General features: G+C 42.5%; 1 protein-coding gene across 3 annotated transcripts in view; it reads left to right on the top strand.

The window, feature by feature from the left end:
* The window catches only part of fam49bb (family with sequence similarity 49 member Bb), a 38,108-nt gene extending 13,847 nt beyond the window's left edge, over positions 1-24,261 (top strand). For 2 of the 3 annotated variants that reach the window (XM_037757243.1, XM_037757244.1), the window contains 10 exons: positions 8,818-8,900; positions 10,015-10,136; positions 11,193-11,298; positions 16,994-17,133; positions 18,537-18,614; positions 20,720-20,836; positions 20,926-21,005; positions 21,092-21,218; positions 21,571-21,641; positions 23,489-24,261. In XM_037757243.1, the coding sequence (XP_037613171.1) occupies positions 8,828-8,900; positions 10,015-10,136; positions 11,193-11,298; positions 16,994-17,133; positions 18,537-18,614; positions 20,720-20,836; positions 20,926-21,005; positions 21,092-21,218; positions 21,571-21,641; positions 23,489-23,552 (978 nt within the window). In that variant the 5' untranslated portion in view covers positions 8,818-8,827 and the 3' untranslated portion in view covers positions 23,553-24,261. Of the gene's footprint in view, positions 1-6,686; positions 6,841-8,817; positions 8,901-10,014; positions 10,137-11,192; positions 11,299-16,993; positions 17,134-18,536; positions 18,615-20,719; positions 20,837-20,925; positions 21,006-21,091; positions 21,219-21,570; positions 21,642-23,488 lie in introns of those variants that run through there. The other variant, XM_037757242.1, reaches the window with a different exon arrangement.
* The last annotated feature ends 701 nt before the right edge of the window (positions 24,262-24,962 follow it).

The raw sequence follows: 24,962 nt of genomic DNA on the forward strand, positions 1-24,962 counted from the left end.
TCGCCTAGATAAACTCCTCATGTAATAAAATTACAACTTTATTGTCAATTATCTGAGGTTTAAAACATGATCAAAAATGTAACCGTAGGAGTAGCTTTGTTTCACCGATCCAGAGTAGACATGTCATTATGTAAGAACGCCTGTGGTACACCTATTATAGCCTTAATGTGCCGTGCTGTGGGTGTATGTGTAATGCTTGCTCAGGAAATGAAGTGCATTGTGGGCCATAAAAAGGAGTTGAGTAATGTAGGTGCTCCCAGCTTCCTGTCTCCCCTCAAGGCCAGAGTGTTTATGTAACTACAGGGCAGCTAGCAGGGTCACTGCTCACACGACAAACTGCCAGCTCTGACATCAGACTCACGAGTGCATTTTACATGTTTTTGTTTTGATTTAATAGTCGGGTACTTTGTGGCGTTGACGTTTAGTGGTTTGAGTCTAATTTTAGACCAGTATATGTGTAGTTTTTACTGCACGTTTTTATTTTTTCAAGCCGGGTTTTACTCATGTTTCCTGCTCACATTAAAAAGGAACTTCTTCTTCGCCTCCCATCACTTCTCCCCTGCTTGCATGTCTGCCCATCCCTGTTGTATTTTCCTCCGTGTCTCCTTGGAGATTGTTACCATGACACACAGCCGTCACTCGATTGGCTAAGCTCCGGCGCTGGAATGCTGTGCCATTTTGACAGCTAAGCCTCAGGTGGTTCATATATAGGATCACTAAGTCAGTGTATCCACATGAGAGCTCTGTCGTGTGTATGTGTGTACGCGTACCATAGTAAGATTCAAACCTATTCACTATAGTAATAGCCTGAATGGCAGGCTATTTCAAGTCAGCACGCAGTACACAACCCCGTGGCGGTACAGGGGAGCAGTAGACGTGTTGCATTATAAATGGAGAATGGAGCTGAGTTAATGCAGCGGGCCGAGTTTTGTGTGAATATATACAGGATGGATTAGCCTCGCTAAGCCAGGGGGAGGTGTGGTACAGTAGCCCGAGGTGAATCTTTTCTTGGCTCTCCTGTTGGTATGATCATAACTGGTTTAACAGTGCCCTCAGCTGGTGGAGCCTAACACTGTTTAGATGATGGCTTGTGCACAGAAAATATAGCTTTTTGTACAACTTATAGCTCTAGAATTAAGGATTCCCCAACTCTCCGCCTTTGTTTTAACCTTATCAGCAAGTATGCAAGCAAATACACCACTAAAAGTCAGCTTCTTTAACTTATTAAGAAGGCTTGCTAAAATAGTGTAGAAATATCAGTTGCTCCACTCATGACTCAGCATATGGAAGACGCTCGACCTCACCCACTGAACAGGTCATTTGAGATGATCTGTCTGAGTGGTTGTAATATGTAGAGTGGCTTGTTATATCAGCTAAAAGCTCCCAGCTTCTCCTCGGTTATCTATTATTGATGCCTCCGGAGGGCTGACGCCGTGTAACTTCCTGCCCAGGTTCCCTTAAGGAGGCCGTCAGGCGTCTGTCGTTCCTCTGCAGACGTTCATGTTTGACGCAGATTAGTATGAAATATGGCATGAACATTTAGTCTGCAGAAATGTCATTTCAATTGTAGGTGTTTCACCCCTGAAGTTGCTGCATGTGAACACCGGATGGAGCTCTTGCATCAGGCATCAATGCTGCTTCTAATCTCAAGAAACTGTCTTGAAATTAATATTCTTTTGCTTTTATTTTCTGCAAAATTCTGCAGCAAGTGGTTGTTCTCTACAAGGATATTTCACTCTAACCGCTGTCACTTGCATTTGCACATTTCAGCAGAAGCATTCCTGAAGCTGGCATGTGATAGTAAAAAGGTTTTGGGAGTGGTCTCTCCCTCACCGTTCACTCCTTGTTGTGCATTACTGTTTGCATCCTCCAGATGGCTCTCCTCTCCTATTCAATGAAGATTCTGGTACTCTTCAATCTGACACTCATCATCCCTCCAAAACCCTCCACTGTGCCCCACCCAAAATCCTGTTAGGGTGATACTGTGCAGGAAAAAAAATATTTAAGGTGTATTTCTTCAATTCAAATTTTGATTTGGCTCAAGAATCACTTACATAAGGCCTGAATTCTCATCCTTAAATCTCATACTGAGTGTTGTGAGAGTGAGATTTAAGGATGCAGCGAGGTCGGTGAGTCAGTCAGAAGGTCAGTCGAGTAATGATGGTTTTAGGGCTGTTTAAGCAGAAAAAGGGAAGATATGTGTTTAAATGAGTTTAGGAGGCAGCTGCCCCAAGGGAGGTGCTGCTAAGACCGACGACAGTGAGTCAATATGCCCCCTTAATGATTTCCCAACACATCCTAGGAAGGAGTCAGAGGACTCTCAAGGGCAGGGCGGGGAAGCAGATGTTCGGCGGATAGAGCAGAAAATCGAAGTAGTACATTTGGGGTAGAGTTCCTACAAACAAACACGGGTTTCACAGCTCTTCAGGACTCTGTCACAACATATTTCCAGCCTTTTTTAGGACGTGGAAGGCATCTTCACTTGAGATGATCATATAAGGCCCCTGTGGTGTTTGGTATAGAAGTCGACTCGCTGTCTTTTTTTTCCAGTTTCAGCATTGATCTGAAATTATTAACATCAGTCCGAGCCGTCAGCATCCGTCTGTGTGTTTTGATGCTACAAAGTGTCGTATTGCCGTGACTGAAGAGCGGCGCTGAGAGCCTCTTCATAGAGGCTCCATTTCAATGGAGCCAGCGTTTTAGCTGACTCTTGTGTATGTGCCTGTTGCCATGGTTTCCAACTTTCATCAGGTGCCGTCCAAAGAGACGGGGCTAAGCCGGGGATGAGGCGCTCCCACTTTCATCCGCCTCTGATCTGCTTCTCTGGACAAACTGCCGGTTTCATGTGTTTTCATTTTCCATTTGTGCTGATCGGAGGCAGTGATTTGAGTTGTTTTTGGCGAGGACATATTTATAGCTGCTTCTGTGTAGTGTGTGTGTGTGTGTGGTTGCGGGAGGAAGATGAGACAGCTGATACTGGATGTCACCTCATGTACCGCCGTCAGTTGTGATGTTTTAGTCATGCTGTGCGGTTTGTTTTGATTTGCCAGTATCTGGGTGAGGGGGGCATTAGCAACAATACAGAGGCGTGGCTACGAGGTAATCGAGTTCACCCCCATAAACAAACAAATGGCAGACCCCCCTTCTTCTTTCCTCAACGCCATGTGACCCCTAAGCCATTTTTAGTCAGCTGGGTAGGATTGGCAGGAGATGTTGTGGGGTGAGGAGAAGTGGAGTGGGGGGAAGGTTGGAGAGGGGGACGCATGCCAGCCCCATTTGGGAAGTGCTCCCCCATTTTCTGCCTGTCGAATCGGGCCAGTGTCAGCGAGCTCCGGCGGGTCCAGGTCTGGCCGAGTGGGCTAATGCGATGTGGCGTGTCACCCGGGGAATCTAGGTCAAGTTTAAAGCTGCCTAGCTCTGCCCGCCTCTGCTGCAGTGTGACGCCTCACAATCCCTCCCCTTCCACAATAACATTCATCACACGCCCTCACCTACATTACTATTTTATTTAAATATCACATATAGACAAAAATGTTCCTTTCTAGACCCACTCAGACATAAACACACATACAGCCTCTCCCCATCCCTCCCCCCACTCCCTCCCTCCACACCCCAGGCAAGCGCCGTCTCAGCTTCTCCACGGCAGAGACCACGTGACGCTCCGTGCTGTGTCTGCGCCCAGCCGGGGAAAGGGAGGGCGTTGTTTTTCTGCCATAGTAAAGCAGCAGGGCACGTGGATCCTCATGCTGCAGCCGTGGAGTAGTGGAATGTCAGCACTATCCCTCCCGCACATTAGCCAGCCATCAGCCCCCGAGCCCTTTTTTGCAGGACACTGCCGCAGTGCTCGGTTTCAGCTGTGCCCTGCTTTCTCGGCCGTGCTTGTTATTAAAGGGGAGTCACCGAGCTGGGAGATGTTAAAAGGCAGTGCCATCCAGAGGTCAGGCTGCTGCATGGGCGTGGCACTGCTTTGGTGTGTTTACCAAAAAAAAACCTCTTTGAACCATCTGCAAATATTTGGGATGTTGATTTTTTTTGTATAAATCCAACATTTTGTTATTTTATTCATACATTTTTTGTGACAAAATGTATCCTTATATTCAGCTGCAATTAAAATGTAATAATTTGTTCGTAGTCATCAGTATATGATTTGATTTTGTAGTATTTTTTTCATAAAAATATAATGTGAATTTGCTGAGCTGCACAGAAAAATCAAATCACATTAAAAACCACTAAGTGCTCACTAGTGGAATTAAATATTTCTCCATCGTCTCCAGTTGACTTCCCGACTAATCCGCTGTTTTTGGCGCATTACCTCATCTGTATTAATATATTCATGTGCTTTCAAGTCCTACTACTACTGTACTCGCTCCTCACCCGGAGCTCTTCTCTGATTGGCTGCCGCAATGTTTTCAATGGCACCAAATTTTTTTTGACTCCATGGATACAGCGAGCTGTTGGGTAGATCCGCTCAGCCAATGGGAGAGCTGCGCGGGCTCCTGCTTGTCAGATTCTGCCCCTGGCCTTAGAAGCAGCCCTCCCTCCCTTGCTGCGAGCACGCGATGGCTCAGTGGGGGAGTTCAAAACAACAACAAGGCTGTCGTCGGGCTCTCTGAGGTGCCCCCCGACATGCCAGCACTACCGGGTACTACTACAGCCACTGAAGGAGGGGGGCTTCAATTCCTCAATCTCTCTCTGATACAGTATCTGTGCACTGTCTGCCAGCACTTCATCCTCTCACTTACTACGCTATCACTAAGCAACCAGTTACTAACACACGTTGTTTTGAGTTTATCTTTAAAGGGAGGGTTGTCAACATCAAGATGTCCAAAGTTCAGGTTTTTGTAATCTATAAATGATGAATTTGAGTGGAAGAGTTGGACATAAAAAGCTGCAAAATGTACAAATGTAATCAGCTCTTTTTCTGGTACACTTGAAGATTCTCTGACGGACTTTGAAATGCCGCCACGCAAATCCCCGTCCTTAAAATGACCTCATTTCAAGCAGCACAAGGGAGCGGCGCTGGGCCCCTGCGAGGCTGCCCACGTTGAAGCGCTGCGAGCCCTGGCAGCTCTGCCAGCCGGTCGGCCTCTTAGTCTGTGAGCGGCTGAGAGGTGGCAGTAGAGGACCAGAGGAGGCCTGGCGATGGTGGGCAGTGCCCACATCATCCAGCAGGGTGGGGTCAGTGACAGCCTCTCATCCCTACTGAGGTTGGATCAGGTGCCGTTCTCCAACAGCCAGTGAGGTGCCAGCGCTGGCACAGTCAGACATTCAGGTCACATTAGTGGAGGGTAAGAAGACGAGGCAGGACAAGGCAGGTGGGTCTTTGCAGGTGGTCAGTGGGTCGGCTGAGGGAATAGCAGTTGTTAAGGCGGCTTTTGAAGTAAATTAAAAAAAAAGCTGGTTGCAAGCTGTTTGTGGGATGAATTGGAAATGCTCACCAAATATTTAACTGACAAAATGTATTAATAGACCACATAAAAGTCAAAAATAGGGCTGCAGCCAACCATCGAATAATCTGCTGACTGACTTTTCAATTCATAGATTAGACATTTAGTCTTTAAAATGTCCTTTACAATTTCAATCTAAGGTGACATTTTTAAATGTCTTGTTTTGTCTGAACAACAGTCCGAACCCTGAAGATATCCACTTTACTGTCGTAGACTGAGAAAACCAGGAAACATTAACATTTAAGAAGCTGAAACCGGAGAATGTTTTTGGGCCTTGTCGCTTAAAAAAATGATGCAAAAGATGTTTCTGAAAACATTTGAGGTGAGAAATAGTCATTACAGTAACAGAATATTAATTCATATTTGATCGGCGCTGCCTAGTTTGATCGGAGTTTGCGAGTGATTGACAGCTGCTCAGAGACGGCAAGGCTCCAGCTCAGCTCTGATTGGTTGTTTTCCTCCGGTCTGCGAAATCTTGCAGATGCCATTAGGAGCACCGGAGGACACCTGAAATAGTTGCAGATTAATCTTCTGTCGTTCAATTCACTGTTTCAGCTCTAGTCAGTACGTTTAGTTTCCTCAGAGTCACTCAGTGTGTTGTGAGTCAGAGCGAACCTGAGGAACCATTAACATGTCAAAGGCGTTCCTCTAACATCTATTAATCTATTAATAGACGCCGTCGATGGAGTACCTGGTTACAAGGAAGGTCGTTTTATAAAATCTTTGTGTAGAAATTGGCCATGCGTCACTAATGTTTCCTCTGTAAGAGTAAGGACATGACCCACTGCTAGGTTTTCAAGATGCAAGACATGTCACTCTCCACCTCACCCTCCCCTACCTCCCCCCGATGGTGCATCTCATGCATTTTAAAACCGCTCCATCTAACCCTCTGCTCGTGACTGCTGAGTGTGTACTTTGCTCTGTCGCAGCACCTCGCTGTCTCCCAGCATTACCTGTGTAGACATGATTTACCCCGTCACCACCGGCCCCTCACTCACTCACTCACTCACTCACTCACTGTGGCTCTTCACCTGTCACTCATCTCGGATGTCACCTGCCTGCCGATGTTTAACCTCGTCACTATTCCGCGTCGACCCTCCTTCCTTCCGCCCTCTCGGAGTGCTTCCCGTCCGTCTCCGTTCTGTCACCAAGGGTTAAATCAGTCTGTTTTTTCTCTACAAACTGTCACAGATCTGTGACTCGTCATATGTCTGTTGTTGACCTTTTGCTTCTGGGAAGGATCGGCTCTGTGCTTTCGAGGAGTGAGAGGAACACCAGAGCGGAGAGCTGTGCAGCGCTGTCACTTCTCACTGCTCACATCACAGCTGAGGTGTACGTTGAGAATAGATATACAGTGTATGTGTGCATCAGCGGGGAAGGCATGGATGATAAGGTAAAGTCACGGTATCCAAAGCTTGGACACACTAGTCAGTCATCACCTTCTTCTTTAACCTGCATCATTTACAACAACATAATAAAGTATATAGTGATATAGCGCAGTTGTTGGGCCAATTACGCAGCCGCTGTCAGCATACAGTAGATCGTGCTGAACAGTAATGAAATCTAGTTAAAAAGTTTTTAAAAAGAGTAAACGTTTGTGAGGGAGGAGCTCACTGTGTTGATACGGGTGCTGTGTAGCGGCGGTGTGTTGGTTGGTTGGTTAGTCATTTCTGGGTGAAAGTGCACAGGACTGCACAGTGTTGTTAAAGTGTTTCAGGCTGTGCTCTAGTTTTGGTGCAGGATCATATCTTCTCCCTGCACACCCTCCTATCTATTGATTAGTCCAGTCATTCTCAAAGTGGGGTCCAGCGACCCCCAGGAGTCTGTGATCATGATATAGTTATTATTTTTTTACAAAAGGCTTCATAGTCCAACAAATAATATTTAAATTTTTAAATCTACAGTATAATAGTTCAAATATAAACCCTTAGTTTCTGCAAATATGTATGTGTGATGCATGTCTAATATCTTTCTCTTGTGTTGTTCTTTCATAAGACTATAGAAGTGTAAAAAATAGGTTACGTCAAATTATTCTAAGACACACATAAGGGGGTTCCCGGCATATTCTCTATCTTGTAAAGGGCCCTTGGCTGAAAAAAGATTGAGAACCTCTGGATTAGTCGATCAACAGATAATGAACTATTCTGATAACCGATTAATTAAAGAGGCAAACACCGGCTGGTTTCAGTCTCTCTAGTATAAGATAAGATTTGTCGCTTTTCTCTGTCTTATATTATTGTAAATTGAATATGTTTTGGTTTTGCACAGTTTATTTTATATTATATCTCTATCAATAAAGTAATGTAGAGATCAACAGCAACTAAGTTTTTATTTATTGTTGATTTAATCTACCAATTCTTTTCCTCAATTTAGAGATTTGTCTATGAATTGTTAGAAAATAATGAAAATTGCACAAAGTTTAGTCTCCATATTCTTTGTTCCAGCCGGCTAACAGTCCAGACCCCAGATTATTCATTTTACTATCACATTTGTCAAAGAAAAACAGCACATTTTCACATTTGCAAGGAAGAAATCTGAGAATGTTTTGGCTTTTTTTTTGAAAAATGAATTAATATGGTGATCAATTGTCAAAAATAATTACTGATTAATAATGTCGACCATTTCAGCTTCATAATCAATAATTAGTTGCAGCCGTACTCTCGTTTTCCTAGGATTAAATGTTGTATGAATAAAATGTTTTATTTTGATATTATATAGACTACTGTACAGACGCACTGTGCTCTTGCAGTGAATATAAGTCACTGTACCACATGTGCTGTATGTGCTCAGGCATATTAAATATTGATGTTATATTTCAGCTCCTATGACAAAGACACTGCATGGCACTTCCTGAGGTCATTGTGCTTCTGCAGAGATGATAAAGTGGTCTAATTTACAAACATACACTATATAAACAGGTCATATTTATGTTTCTGCATAACAACGACCTTTATTAAAGTTTCATTGGATGTGTCCTGTTATGTGCAGCAAACAACCTCTTACTAGATGTGATTTCCCTGCGGTGACCCGTGAAATGGATTGTTTTGCATACGGCTGCCTGTAAATGCTCACGATTGCTGGGAAGAAAGTTAACAAAGCAGAAAAATGTAAACTGAGTTTTTTATTTTTGGGGACTTTTTGGTTTTGACATCTGGTTTGGCCTGGCACAGGAAACCCACATGGGAGAGGGGGTCCAAGGGGAGCGCTGGTGTCTGTGGGCGCATCTGGGGCACCACCGAGCTCACTCATTCACCAGAGCAGTGAAGCAGAGCAGGAGCGAGATGTCGTGGACGCAGTAGTGTTTCACCACCTGCTCACTATACTGCTGCAATCCTCTCATTTACTGGTTTCTCTCTCTTGTCCTCAACAGGTATCGTAACATGGGGAACCTACTGAAAGTTCTGACTTGCACAGATCTGGAACAGGAGCCCAATTTTTTCCTCGATTTTGAAAGTGAGTTTCTTCTTTAAAGTAATTGCTCCCCTCTCCCGATATCGATCACATGAATATCTTACCATAACATTATCAACTCTCAAACTCTTTAAGTCTTTTCACCCCCACTTATCTTCTACTCTACGTTCTTCCCAGCGGCAAAAGAATCAAATCTACCACTAGAGCTTCTCCGCTTTCCATCAACCTGCCTCTTCCACGCCGGGATGTGTGCAGAATATCAATCAGGGGCAGAGTTGCAGCAGAGCCCCCTCCTCAAATATAAAGCAGTGAAGTTCAGCTGCTGCGTAGCCTAAGGCCCCTCAACACGGCTTGATCCTGCACCGTGGTGTTCTCACACTTGGCAGACTCAGTCATACCTTTAGAGAAAACGATGCCTCATACAGCTCACACTGTTTCCAGGTGATTTTTATATCAAAAAGAACATCACAATTATATATCCAACAAGTACCTTTTTTATGCAACACTCCATTCTGTTAAGTTTTCTATAAATTAACCACATTCTCTGCATCGTATTTTGCATTTTCAGGATGTGTCTGTTACGCCCTGAAATCAGACCTCAGGGAGGCTCACACCAAATATATAAATGATGATTTTTTTAAATTATTGATAAGAAATTACAATGCAAAATAAAAAAGTAAAGAGACTATACTGTAGCTGCCGATATGAGTTGCGTTTGAGGCGCTTCTTCTGCAGGAGTTCACAGTCATCACACTTGGCAAGGTGTTCTTGCTTCAGGTGGTGGGAAAGGTTCATACTGTTCTTCATTGCAACTTCTCTCAAACCAAAATAAATAAAAAAACACCTTCTGAAACTGAACCGTCTCTACACCCAGAGAGAGTGTGCATAACCCTTTTTCACTTGTCTTCTCTTATCTTGCTCCATTTTCCTCCTCTCAGCCAGGAAAGTGGGTGGCGTCAAAACTAAACGAGAAGCGCTGGAAAGATGAGATTATTTCACTGAACTTTCATTTGCATAATTGAAAGTTGCATATTAGACTTTCTATTATATCGGAAGAGTAATGGGGTTCCTAGAGCGGCCTTTTACTGTATGTTGAGTCCAGTGTGAGTGTGGACGAACTTCCAATCACCCTCGTTGTTGTTGTTATCCTCTGCAGACGCCCAGCCCACAGATGCAGAGCGAGAGGTGTGGGAGCAGGTGGATGTGGTGCTGAAGGACGCTAAGGGGATCCTGGACGAGCTGCAGGCGTACAAAGGAGCCGGGCAGGAGATCAGAGAGGTACACCTGATACAAATACCCACCTCCGACTGGCAGACACAGAGCTGCTGCAGAGTTACCGTAGGACAGACTGCTGTGCAGAAAGGGCATAGAAGGGATGCTGCTTGAGTTCAGAGGGTGACTTTATTTAGAGTTCATGAGGAGTGTAGGTGTTACTATTTTTATCAGGTTTGGGCTCAGTAATTTGCATCATATGTTGCATTGTCTTTTATTTATTGCATGTGTCCTCTTGGCTATATCATCCTCTAAAAATAGATCTTGAGTCAGAGATAAAAGAAGTAAAAAAAAAATGTATATTACAAGAGTCTGACTTCTTGCCTCAGTCTGTTTATAAACTCTGGAATATAAATGAAGCCTATAACACACCAGAGAAACTTTACATTTATTTTCCAACTATAGAAGTATTGGCATCCCTTTATTTTGGTCAACAGTGGTCCTTCTGGAGCCTCAAAAATCGGCAGATTATTAAATTTTTCAGAGTGAATATTTGTTTCCATCTCCTTTATCTGAAAGAGACGAACCTTTTCCTTTTTTAAATAATACTCCTATAACATCATCATGGACAGTTAAAAAGAACAATACAGCAGAACCAAATTCATCATCTTTTTAATTCCTTGACAAACTGACGCCTACATTACCCACAATGCAACTCAGCTGCAGACAGTTTGATCAGAGATTCAGGTGTGTTATGCTAGTAGCGGCGTATGAGCCCTTGAGATGAGCAGCAGGCTGCAAAGGTCTGGAAAACATCTGTCTTTCTAACTCCACATCCCCTGATGTTTTTCACCTTTAAACTTCATACCCAACCGACGCTGACTCAAGTGACATCACTTGAGGAAATTTATCAGACTTTGCTTAGCCCCCTCTGAAGCATACGCAGTAGTAGAACTCCCCAAAACCTGTAAACAGACTTTGATGTGTAGAGTCGATGGAGTCCCCCTAGATAAGTGTCATTACACACAGTTATAGGTGCCTTAAATTGTATTCAACTTTTACAAACTTTTATCTACTGTAAGATTTAGACTAACAGTCTTTTTTTGGTGTTTGTATTTCCAGGCGATCCAGAATCCAAACGATGAGGGCTTACAGGACCAGGCGTGGGCGGCTGTGGTTCCCCTGGTGGGGAAACTGAAGAAGTTCTATCAGTTCTCCCAGAGATTAGGTACGTGTCTGTCTGTTCTGTTTTTACAGGAACCTTTATAAATTACATGAGTGGGTTCTCAGACTCCGACTCACAGCTTCAAGTTGAACAAGCTCAGGTGTCCTGTGAGATTTTCCTCAAACACAAGCAACCGTATGTGTGACTGCAAAATCCCAATATGCAATAAGTTGAGCTGTCAACAGTTTCAGTGCAGTTTATCATTTAAGTGCCAGACGTGATGCCGTGAAGGACGAAGGCAGACGTCCTTCATGTAAAAGGTCTTGTGTAGTAGCAGTGCCACATAGACACAACCTCCATACATGACCTTAATTGTTTGCATGTGCATCTGCAATATTGACTGCTGAGCTGCAAAAGTCAACAGACATGCGACACACGCACACACACACGCACACACACACACGCACATGCACCCCAGCCTTACATAAACATGCTTTGAAAACCCCCACAGCCGTGCATTTCTCAACATGCTGCTTGCGCTGCACTGTGCACTGACCTCTGTGTAGGATGGGCCTATAGGTTGTTTAATTAGCATGGATACAAGGGGGAAGGGGGAGCAGGCTTACTGCTCCCTGATCTTCTTATGACCCTCAGGGTAGAGGGGGAGGTGGAGCCCGCCACGCCTCGACGCCCTCAACCCCACGTAATCCCAGTGGCGGTGGAGAAGGTAGTCAATGGGAGCATTGGGCGGCAGAAGCCCGGCGATGGCTGTTATGTAACGAAGTAGGCCACCTCCCAGCCTTCCTTGCCTCGGCTGCTGCTCTATTTCACCGCCTTGACTTCAGGCTTCAGGGGCCGCGATGGCCTCCGCGGCCGGCTGTCCTGCCTGATACGCGTGAAGCTTAAAGTCCTTTACTACAGGCTGGTGGATCTGCAGAGCTCCACTACCGAGGATGGGAGATATTATGGAGGGAAGATTATGCAATTGGCTTTGCATTTGAATTGAAGTGACTGAACTACTAGATCTTGCATTGCCACACATAATGTGATTTAAATTTAACATCGCTAACAGAACCGTATACATTTTCTAGCTACAAAACTACCACAAATCTAGGTTGTTATCCTCATATTGCTTGTTTTATCAGTGTAACACCCCTCAGTATTTATTTTGCAGCACTATAAAACAGAGAATAGCTACAAAATTGTCACATTTGAGAAGCTGGAACCTGTAAATGTTTGATAATTTTGCCTGATAAATGACTTGTCTTATATAAATAGTGTAGTTTTGTATAGCTTGGTCTATTAATTAACTTTGCACATCACATGAAGGGACTGATTTTTCCTGCTCCAACTACTAGGTCTTGCCTTGGCATACAAATTTAACTTAAGCTTAACAGAAAATTATTTCTTTTTTCTAGCTACAGATACCTCTTAATATTGCATGTTTAGTCTGACCAACAGTTAAAACCCCCAAATATTCACTTTACAGAAATATGAAACAGAATAGCATCAACATTCTCACATTAAGAGAGATGATTAGTCAGTTATGTAAGTACACTAATTGTTTTTTATAGCTGAAAAGCTTAGTCAGTCGATTAGCTTTGCATATGAAATGAGGGGACTCTTTCCTCCTGCTCCAACTACTAGTTCTTGTATTGACATCCAAATTTGACTTAAATTTATCATTGCTGACAGAACATGATTAATTTCCTGACTATAGGCCCACCGAGAATCCAAGGTGATATCTTAATATTGCATATGTAGTCTGACCATCAGTCAAAACCCAAAATGATTCACTTTACAGGAATATGAAATAGAGAATAGCAGCAAAATTCTCACATTTGAAAAACGATTAGTCAGTTATGTTTATAGCTGAAAAGCAATTAATTAGCTTTGCATATGAAATGAAGGGACTGATTTCCTCTGCTCCAACTACTAGTTCTTGCCTTGACACCTAAATATAACTTCAATTTAATGTTGCTCATAGAAAATTATTCATTTTCTGGCTACAGATCTACCTAGAATCCAAGGTGATATATTAATATTGCTTATTTTGACTGATCAAAAGTCAAAACCCCCCAAATATTCCCTTCACATGAATGTGAAACAGAGAATAGCAGCAACATTCTCACATTAAGAGAAACGATTAGTTAGTTATGTAAGTACAATAGTAGTTCTTTTTATAGCTGAAAAGTAATTAATTAGCTTTGCATATGAAATGAAGGGATGGATTTCCTCTGCTCCAACTACTAGTTCTTGCATTGCCACCTTAATATGACTTAAATTAAACATTGCTGACAGAAAATTGTTAAGTTTCTAACTACAGATTTACCTTGAATCCAAGGTGATATATTAAAATTTCTTATTTTGACTGATCAAAAGTCAAAACCCCCCAAATATTCCCTTAACAGGAATGTGAAACAGAGAATAGCAGCAAAATTTTTCTCATTTTAGAAGCTGAAATCAGCAAATGTTTGACATTTTTGCTTGATGAATGACTTTTAATCAGTTATACAAGTTATGTAAGGGACAGTTTTCTCCTGCTCCCACTACTAGTTCTTAGCATTGACACCCAAATTTAACTTTGCCGATGTAACATAACACATTTATCTAGCTACAGACCTCCTCCTCATTGATTATAGGTTTTTACTGTTATTGAAAGAAACTGATCTGATTCAGAGTCAGTCTGGTCCGTCACACATTGTAGACCAGACTAAAGTCCCGCCATGCTCTGACCCTCCCCTCTCGGCGAGTAAAGCGCCTACGTGCCCGCATTCTGCTCGCCTGCTCTGCCGTGACCTGATGAGATCAGACATCCCGCCCCCCCGCCGCTCCGCCCCGCCCGGCCCCGACTTCCCCACATACTAGAGTGGCTCGCTTCTGAAGGCCTGAAAGCAGCTCCATCTTAACTTCTGTTTTGACTGGGATGTAGAGGAGGGAGGGGGGGTTAAAAAAAACTGCACCACTAAGGCCATTTTTAATCAGCCGCTTCGCTGCAAACGCTGGCCCAAGCAGATGGGAGTCATTACTGGACGGCAAACGTGCTCAATTTACTGCAGTGCACCGCCAGCGCGCTGTCCGTCTCCTGAAAGTCCCCTCACGATTATCTTAAGTAGACCTCTGTCTGAATCTGCCCTTTTCTAGGTTATGTTGACATGCTCATCGACATGTGTAATCAACAAGAATTATAAAGTACACTTTGAATAAATCTATCTAAAGCAGCTCATTTGGTTGCATCAGATGTGGAGCTCGTCTGGGTTATGTCATTATTGAAGCTGCTCTTCAGCGTCTAGACTGAATGCTGAACACCGTCTGCATCTATAAATAAATATTCCCTCTAGGCTTTAAAGATTTTCTATTTTTTTTTTTTTAACTTGAACAAGACATGTTTGTTTAATAATATTACTTGTGTGGAAGTTGTTCACTACATTACACTTTCCTCATTTCCCTGCCGGTGCTCCTCATGCGTGCCTTGTTATCGGTCTGTGGGTATGCTGCTATGTCAAGGCACGGCACAGGCTTTGTATTTACTTATTGTCAAAACAATGAGTGTAATCCTGCTTGAATGAAATCCCGTTCCCCCCACTCCCCCATTTCATGCCAATGAGATAATTAGTCCCATGTCTCATCTGCATCTGAGCAGGAAAGCCTCTCGGCCCCTCCCACTGCCTCCCCTCTCCTCCTCCTCTCAGACTGGCACTGGGCCCTGGGCAGTTTGGGCACCACCGCTGTCCCATTATCTGTCTCTGTCCTAATCAGGATGCTTCAGCTGGCTGACACAGTACACTGATCACATATCTCACTGTGTTATGATCCACTTTAGGGGCTCATTCTTTGGCCTCATCCGTCGTAGACGTAGAAGAAGAATCACTCTGCTGCTCTTCCTGAGTTTTTTGGAGGGAGTTTTTCTTTATCAAGTCAATTTTATTTGTATAGCCCAAAATCACAAATCACAAATTGGCCTCAGGGGGCTTTACAGTCTGTACAGGATACGACACTCTCTGTCCTTTACAGTACGACCCTCTCATCGGATACAACTCCCCCAAAAAAAACCTTTTAACAGGGCAAAGAAAATAGAAGAAGCCTCAGGAAGAGCAACAGAGGAGCTCTTCCACGACGGACAGACATGCAATAGATATTGTGTGTACGGAGTAACAACAAAAATGAAAATACAACGTAGACACTCCATATTTGGGACGTTTGTGATTTTGGACTTTATAAATAATATTGATTTTACATGTATATAAATAATCAGCAGATCTGGATTAACAGCAGTTTCAGTCTTTAGGATGTTGGCACTTTGGTGGGACGACTTCTCTACTGGCTTGTAAAGTTTTCTGTCCAACAAACAGCTGCAACGATTAAACAATTAGTTGTCAACTATTAAATTAATCGCCAACTGTTTTGATAATCGGTTTGAGTAATTATTTTTATAAAAAACAAGTCTAAATTCTCTGATTCCAGCTTCTTGAATGTGAATATTTTCTGGTTTCTTTACTCCTCTATGACAGTAAACTGAATATCTTTGACAAATATCTGTGGACAAAACAAGACATTTGAGTACGTCTTCTTGGGCTTTGGGAAACACTGATCAACATTTTTCACCATTTTCTGACATTTTAAAGACCAAACAACTAATAGATTAATCGAGAAAATAATCAACAGATTAATCAACAATGAAAATAATCATTAGTAGCAGCCCTAGTCCAACACATTGACTACAATATTGACTAATGCAATTTATTCCTAATTATTATGAATTTGGGCTGCAACTAATGATCATTGCCATTCGATTTAAGCTGTGTATTATTTATCCAATGAACCGATAATCATTTAAGCCATAAAATGGCAAAAACACTGTCAAAAAAACTCTGTTTCAATTTCTCAGAGCACCAGGAGACGTCTCCAATACGCTTGTTTCATCCAACTAACTCTAAAACTCGAGGCTATTCAGTTTACAATAATATAAACAGATGTAAGTCCTCACATTTGAGAAGTGGGAACCAGCAAATGTTTCACATGATGATTAATTATCAGTTATGTAAGTTGTTGTTTTTATAATGAATTAATTAGGGTTGCTCTCTCTTAAACGATTAGTCGACTAATCGGTCGTTTTGTTCTTAGTCGACTAAGATTTCTTTAGTCGACTAGTCGTTTTTTATACTGAATGACTTATTTTCAAGAAACCTATGAGCACATCTCTGGTAAACACAAGATTTAAAGTGGTGATTTTGTGTGATTCTTTGTGGAGAAACTCAGTTTTACAGATCTGTCGATTAAATCAACTAATCGATTAGTCGACAAAATCTGTGTTAGTCGAACGTTAAGTTGTTTTGGCCTTTTAATTGTGATTATTTGCTGTTATAATCGATGATGAAAAGTAGTTGTTAGTTGCAGCTCTATAATATTAGTCACTTGATTTATTGACTCGCGTTTTACATCTGAATATTCATCACTTCTTTATGCTATATGCAGTATTTCCTCTTTCTCTTGACCTTTGCATCTTTGCATGTAGAGCTGATACTTCAGCTGTTAACTGGCTGCTTGAATGACAAAAACCTGAATGTGAAACATTATTCAGCTTCTCTCACTGATGACCTGGAAGACTTTACACACATCAGCACGGTCCAAGGTTCACCAGGGTCCTTACAGAATGAACCATATATGTATTTTCCACAAAAAGGCTGATGTATTTGTGGCCGCCCTCTGACAACGTTTGCACCTCTTAACACCGATATATCTCTTCTTTTTCTCACAGAGGCGGCGCTGCACAGCCTGCTGGGAGCTCTGACCAGCGAGACTTACGACGACCCCACTCAGCACCTGGAGCGGGAGCAGGCGTTGGCCAAGCAGTTTGCCGAGATCCTGCACTTCACACTGCGCTTTGATGAGCTTAAAGTACGACCGCCTCTCCCTCTTTAACATACCCCAAGTATCAGTTTCTGCTTTTTAAACCCCAAACTCACCTTTTAGATATAAACCTGTGATACAAACCAGACCTCTCAGTCGCCCTACAAGCTGCTGATGCCCCCGAATTGATTTTTAGCTCTGCAATTATAAACTGCAGCCAGTGAGCGCGTGATTAGCATTTAATTAGAATCCAGATACTGCTCTGCTGTTTACAATACAGTGGATGTCAGTGAAATGGCTAATAAGGGTTATAGCGGGGAGAGAGGTCTGCAGATTGTTGTTGTCCTGAGTCAAGTTCCGCATAATGTGGCAGGTTTTTAGGAAATAATGGAGGGAGGGAAGTTTAAGAACTTGAATTAAGACACAAATTGCTCATGTGCAATCCAGAAAACACCAGGAGTGAAGCGCGGGACTCGGTCGGATGCCCATTGTCAAAAACATAATTGTGTGATGTGGTTAGACAGCGGGTGAACTGGTTCCCCTACACCCTCGCTCCTTAGATACAAAAAACACGCCCGACACCCCCAAGCGATTTGCTGCGACGTCCCAATTAGTGCCCACTACCCAGGCTGGCAAGATACAAAACATGAAGGTAGGGGGTGCAAGGTGGCATGCCAGGCCTATTCATCAATCTTTCACACCCATACACGGGCTTCTGACCTAGTTAAAGTGTCTGTGCGGCGTGCAGCCCCTCCCTAGCGAAGCAGCCTGTCTCTCCCGGTGCACACAGTGGACACAGACCGAGTACCAGTCTATTGTAGCGGGATTAGCATGCTGCCAGTGCAGCTTTGACTGTGACAGGCTCATACAGGAATGAGGATAATTAACCACATGATGAGCTCTCACTGGTGGTGACGTTTGAAAGAAGCTCTCTGGTTGGCCGGCTTCTGTTTGACGTGAAACCAGATGATTTATATTTTTGTTAACTGACTCCTGTGGTCTTTTATCTGAGACTGTAAGTTAAAATAATAGCAGATAGTGGGCCGACACTCCTTAATGAGACCCTTTATACCTTTTTGTCAGCTTTCTAATCGTTGACCCTCTTGTCACAAACTATACTGACGCACAGCCCGACTGTAACAGCAAAATAACCAAATTGTTCCTGACAGGATGAGCGGGGATGTGGATGTAAAAAGGGGGGATGAGTGTCAGAGGATTCAAATCCAGTTCAGCAAATAAAACTGTAATTGTATCCGTGTTCTTTTCATGTAATTTCTCCCCCCAAAGCTACGTTTCTGCCTTGTTGGCTAAAACGTTGTGTCACGACGATGGCGTGTTTGATCCAGAGCTGAATGTCCCGCTGCAGGCGGTGCCGCCTACAGACATGCAGAGAAAACTCTGTGTCTCTATTAAGATGCATTTCTGTTTGTTTGTCTGTCTGTTTACTGCAGATGACAAATCCTGCCATTCAGAATGACTTCAGCTACTATAGGAGAACCCTGAGCCGGATGCGGATCAACAATGTACCGGTGAGCACATTATGTCCCTCTCCTCTCTCTCAGCGGCTGTAATCAATGTTTGTGATCAACTACATGACACCCCAGGTGAACATTTAACTAACAGCTACCACAGCTGGGAGTTGTCTGTATTTTTGTCTTACAGCTTTAACCCTTTCAGAGTATGTTTTCTGTTCATGACAGTTAATTATAACCTTTTTGTCACTTAAAAATGACGGCCAAAATGCTGAACTCAAGGCTTCAAAACGTCAGTCCACAAACCAATGGACGACTACGTCCACGTCTTATATACAGTCTATGATCATTGTTAAAAAAACAGTAACATTTTAGTGGTCAAGTAGTTTGTGATTTTATATTCCTTTAATGTTTCCATGCTGTTGGCCCTGATCAAACACAAAAATGTTCGTCCTCATGATTCATCTATACTCAAGACGACCTGATGTTGATTAAAGCCATCAGTTCTCATCATAATCCCGGCTCAGTTCAGACTGCAGCAGCGGTGATGGATGAAGTTTGCAGACTGTTAGAGCCCTCGGGAGTCAGGAGGAGTTCGGCAGGAAGCGTCTCGCAACATGAAGCCGGAGCCCCGCGGGGAGGTTCAGGGAGTTCGGAGCACAAAGTGTCGGGCAGCGGCGCGTGGCGGCAGAAACTGATCCCAAATCAGTAGCGTGGCCCAAACCCTCTAGAGAGGAAACTCCCGGTCAATGTGGAGACAGTGCAGTAGATGTAACCAAAGACAAAACCCCTAATCTAGTCAGTGTTTCAGATGCGTTTAAATAGAGAATGTGATTCCCCCACATGGATACATGTAGCGCTGATAATGCAGGATGACATCACCAAAACTGTCCAATCGATGATTTACGGGCTAGTCCACGTGACTTCCTGTTTACGGCTGATCTAAAAGGCAAATTAGCGCCCTAAAAGTCCGAGACCTGCCAGTGTCCCTTCTATTATTTGTGGTTTAAGTGCCTTAAAAATGAAGCATCTCACTCGATTCTATTAAAGTGTTGGATGTTCACTTTATTGATTGCAGACAATAGCTTTCACATGAAATTCAAGGACACATCCACTCTCCTATATCATGCATGCAGCACTTCACCAGATATACTTCTTTATTCAGCAGCCTCAAGGACATTTAAAAGATACTTTAATGCAGGAAATGGTGAGATTTCAATGTTTCTGCGAGCCGCTCTTAGTTTTGACCGTCTGACAGGAGGTTTTATTCTCCAAACCAGAATGTGCCATTAGGCAAATGGGCCCAGACAAGTTGTCGTTAGGACCTGTCACTGCTGAGAGACGCTCCGGCAGCCGTCCTCTCACACAACGGCAGCATTTTAGTCACCGCTCAGACAACTGAATCATTCAGACATCTGAGATGAAACACATCTGTCCCCGCGGTAACAAAGTCTTTGAGCTCATATGTCATCATTTGTTAAAACATGAATTGGTTTGAATTTTTTGGGGAGCTTATTCCTATTCTGTCAGTGTTCTCGTGGAGAAAAAAAAAAGGCAAGAAAGGATCTTATTATTTAAATGCGCAGACAAATTTAGAACAGACTGTTCAAGAGACACCTTGTTCTTTGTTACCCGCCAGGTGTTTTCAATGTCTCGCTCAGTCTGAAACTATAAAGCGGCAGGATGAGTTAGTCAGCTGGGGAACCGGGAGGAGCAGCAGGGCTCGCTGATGTGGTTTACATCACTATTTCTCACTTATTAAATTCCTTTAATGTACAATCTACCGGAGCTGCATGACAACGGCAAGCGTGACGCCAAACACAACTTCTAATGTTTCAACATTTTATGTTTCATGCTTCCTTAAGAGGTTTCAAATAGAAGTATCTCATTATATATGTTAATAACAGAATTGTCTTTTCACAGTAAAGAGCAGTTCACAGCAGCAGCTTTATTAAAGCCCGTCACTCATCTGTCTCATGGAAAGGATATATTATGTTTCTGTAAACGCATCAATCCACTTATTTGGGGTAAGACCGACACAAGAGCTCCTCATGAGCTCCAGGGTCTCTGTCCTGTAGCTGACCCTGACCTTTGACCTGAGAACTTGCAAAAAAGAAAAGAGTTTCACAATAAAATTAAATTTTTTTTTTTATGATTTTCAGGCGGAGGGTGAGAATGAAGTCAACAATGAACTGGCCAATCGGATATCTCTGTTCTACGCCGATGCCACGCCCATGCTGAAAGCGTTAAGTGACGGCACGACGAAGTTCGTATCAGAGGTGAGACTGACGGGTGAAAGCAGTGAACACTTTGAAACAGATGTGTGAAAGCATCCTCTCATTTCTCCGTCTGTCTTTTTTTTTTACAGAACAAGAACCTGCCTATTGAGAACACGACAGACTGCTTAAGCACGATGGCGAGTGTTTGTAAAGTCATGTTGGAAACACCGTAAGTGACTTCCTGCATCGCTAAGAGCGGCTTCAGTTCTCGTTCTTTACGATCTCGTGTTTAATCCCTTCGTCGTGTCTTTGCAGGGAGTACCGCAGCCGGTTCACCAGTGAGGAGACGGTGTCTTTCTGCCTCCGGGTGATGGTCGGGGTCATCATCCTCTACGACTACGTCCATCCTGTAGGAGCTTTTGCAAAGTCGTCCAAAATCGACGTGAGTACGGTCACGTTCAGTCGTGGAAGAAGCATTCAGATTCTTTACTGCAGTAAAAGCTTTTTAAATAGTTTATTTAGCTGAAGAAGTAGAGGAACACATAAAGAAATACTTCAGCATCAGAAACATTCAAATTCATGATTTCATCATTCATATGTTTTCTGAACAGGATGGGTATGAAAATAGTATAAAGTACAATAATTGTAGAAGTTTAAAGTAGCATAAAATGGTCCCTTGGATTTGTACTTTAGTACAGTATTTGAGTAAATTCACCACCACTGGCCATGTTCGCTCCACTATCCCACTTCACAGCTTGCCATATACAGCTGACAGTGTGTCTCTTCTTCCTCAGATGAAAGGCTGCATCAAAGTCCTCAAAGATCAGCCTCCGAACAGCGTAGAAGGCCTTCTCAACGCTCTCAGGTAAGCTCATGTTGAAATCAAATTGTGTTTTCCCCCCACAGCCCAGCATGTAATGGGATTGTGGCTACAGTTGGGTCTTTCATTGAGAGAGGAGCAGGCTGCTCATGCTGTGAGTTGAATGATATTGGTGCCTGTTCATGAGCAGCAGACAGACCTCTTGGTTTATTTCACAGTGACTCATTCGCTGCTCAGTCCAGCAGGGACTCGGTCAGCTGTGAGCGCTCTGTGCCAGATCCGGGTTGGGTGTCGAAGCCTCTCCAGAAAGGCCGATTACATCTGACACCTCGTCCTCCCTCACGGTCTCCCAATTTTTTACCCGCCTCGCCTAACGCTCACAGCTGCTCGAGATGACGGGGTCATGCCTGTAGTGACCTCACATCTGTATCTCTGTGTCGGGGCCTGAGGCCGGCGCTACCCGGTCACAGAAATATTTTTCTTTTATTGGTTTCATCTCTGATCCGACAGAAGACGACAAAATATAGTAGATGTATGTAGCGGTGGAAAGTAACTAAGTACATTTATTCAAGTACTGTACTTAAATAAATGTAAATTTAACTTAGAGATACCATTTTATACTACTTTATACTTTTACTAGTCTACATTTAAAAGTGGAATATTTAATCTTTTACTCCACTACAGCTATAGTTACCTGTTACTTTTCAGATCAAGATTTTACATAAAAAATATAAGATTATAAAATACATAATTATAGATTTATAGTGCAGTGCTTCCCAGTGCTTGTTTGAAAAGCAGTGTGTATTTCGGGCCCCTTTTCATGTTTCAGATGTCTGAGTTACATGAAAGAGAGCTTTCCCATCAGATGGTTTTATTTCAATGACAGTTTGAGGCCCAAAGAGTTCAAATGATCTAATATATTTGAAAAAATGAATAAAAGAATGCTAATTTGTGTAGAAGAACTAAGTCATTTTTTAAGCAATAATGTTAAATATGTGTTGGTTGCAGCTTCTCAGATGTGAGGATATGAAGCTTTTCTTTATCGTACATGAAAGTAAACTGAAATCTATCCATCTATCCATCTATCAATCTATCAATCCATCCATCCATCCATCCAGCCGTGTGTTTTGCAGTGTTGGATTGGTACTTTTACTTAAAGGAATACTTCACCCACAAAATGACCATTTGTATATCAATAACTCACCCTGTGTTAACTTGAATTCTTGCATGCTTCCACGGCTAACAGAGAATCAAAAAACTGAGAAAAATCTCACGCTTGCGCAGGTGCACTACTCGTCCGAAGTGTTTTAAATACTAAGGATTTTAATGTGCATGTGTTTTGGGAAGGAGTGAGCATACGACTGGATAAATGACACTTTGGTTATACTACTCATTTTGTGTTGATTTTGGCGGCCCCTGTGGACAAAAGCGGTAGTGTTTCTGAGCACCAGACTCCCTTTAGAAAACATCTAATTTTACTGCAGCAGGGTCTGACAGTCTGCCCCGCTCAGTCCTGGTTCTGGTTCCCCCGTGCCACCTTTCTGCTTTACTTAATTTTCTTATTAAGAATAACTATTTAGAAATAGCCAGACTTCTCGCTGATGGTCTTGTTTACTTATGTAGGTCATATAGGTGCATCAGTATTAAATTAAGACTATTTCATAGCCAGTTAAATGTTCCTTTTAGTGACTTTAACATAGTTCATTTAATTCAATTCACCAAGACTCTTCTCAGTTTTTGTATTCCTCGTTCACAACTGAAGTTTTCTTCACAGATTCACGGTAACGGGGTGAGTAATTTATATACAAATGGGTGAGGTATTGTTTTAAGTAAACGATCCGGATGTGCAGGAAGATGTGATCTGGCCACTGATTTATTTCTCTCACCTGCAGGTACACAACCAAGCATCTGAACGATGAATCAACCAACAAGACTATCAAGAGCATGCTGCAGTAGACTGAGCTTTCTACGACTGCTTGCCTCACACCCTGCTGGGGGGAGACGCCACTCTCCTGACTGATGTCGGTGCACAGAATGTTTTTGCTTTTTTTATTTTTTTAATGGAAAAAGAGCTACAGCTCCGCCCTCTTTTATAATGCAAAATGCTACTGCCATTATGAACATCTTTTTCTGTGCCAAAAAGATGTTGCTGAGATGTAATGTTTTCGATAAAAGGCCATGCGACAATGGCAGCTAATGAAAGCATTGTGGATCCTCTGGTGTTTTTAAACTTGTTTTTCCCTCTATAAGGGACGGGAGTGTTTTGACTTGAAAATTTAAAAGAGAGAGATATATAGAGAAGTATATATTATTTTTGTTTGATTCGTTATTTAATATTACATCCTCTGCATGATGAAAATGATGTCTTTTCCTTCTATTTAAAAAAAACTAATGGTTCAGTTTAATTTGTCTGCTCTATTGTGCATTATTAAATGTTTTGTTATTGAAATGGTACTTGTCGAAATGAGATTTAAGAGTACTGTTTATATTTTTTATAGGTTTTAATTTGTGCATTCTTTTTCATAGTTGTGTTGTATTTTTCATTTGAAAACTTTAAACTGTGATGTTTGCAAAATCAAATTTAAATTGGGAGGTCAGTACTGTAAATGGACAGTATGATGTGGCTGGAGGAATTAAAAGGAGAACTCTTGTTTTCTACAACGCGCCTTGTCGGGTTTGATCTGTTATCTCATGTCGTCGTCGTCTCCGGGTGGCTGAGAGGAAGCTTCTTTTCTTCTTCTCGTGAAAAGCAGTGAAATACAGCTTCTCATGCTCAACCACCAGATCTCACAGCCTGATTAAATACACACAATGACACACACAGAGGCAGTTTATTTTCCTTGAAATTACCTCTGCTACTAGGAAGAGTTTGGCAGTATGCATTTTAGCGTCTTTAAGCTCATTGTTTCGGTTTTTGGGTCGCAACTTTACTGTTTTGGTTCACTCTTACTGCTCTGACCGGCTGCTGGCTGTAGCTTCATATTTACCGCACAAACATTAAAGTGGTGTCAATCTTCTCCTCCGACGTAGTAAGAAAACGTGTATTTACCAAAATGTTGAACTATTTCATGAAGCAGTAATGAGCCAACATTAACAAGATTGAATAGATCAGTTCCAGCCTCATGAAAGATAGGTTGTTAGAGAAAACAGATAAAGAAAAATATCCATTTAAGCATTTGTTACATATTCACTGAATGTGCTTCTACATTTGAGCTCATTTTGCTTTTTGTGACCACTCTACGTCTATTCTAGTTAATGGCTCATTAAGAAACATCTTTGTGGAGATGTCAGTGACAAGTGGGCATCTCTCTTTCATCAACATCCATTATTCCTTCCCTCCATCGCAGCTTTTTACTCTCCTTCAGT

This window comes from Sebastes umbrosus, chromosome 21 (genome assembly GCF_015220745.1).
Source record: "Sebastes umbrosus isolate fSebUmb1 chromosome 21, fSebUmb1.pri, whole genome shotgun sequence".
Taxonomy (NCBI): Eukaryota; Metazoa; Chordata; class Actinopteri; order Perciformes; family Sebastidae; genus Sebastes; species Sebastes umbrosus.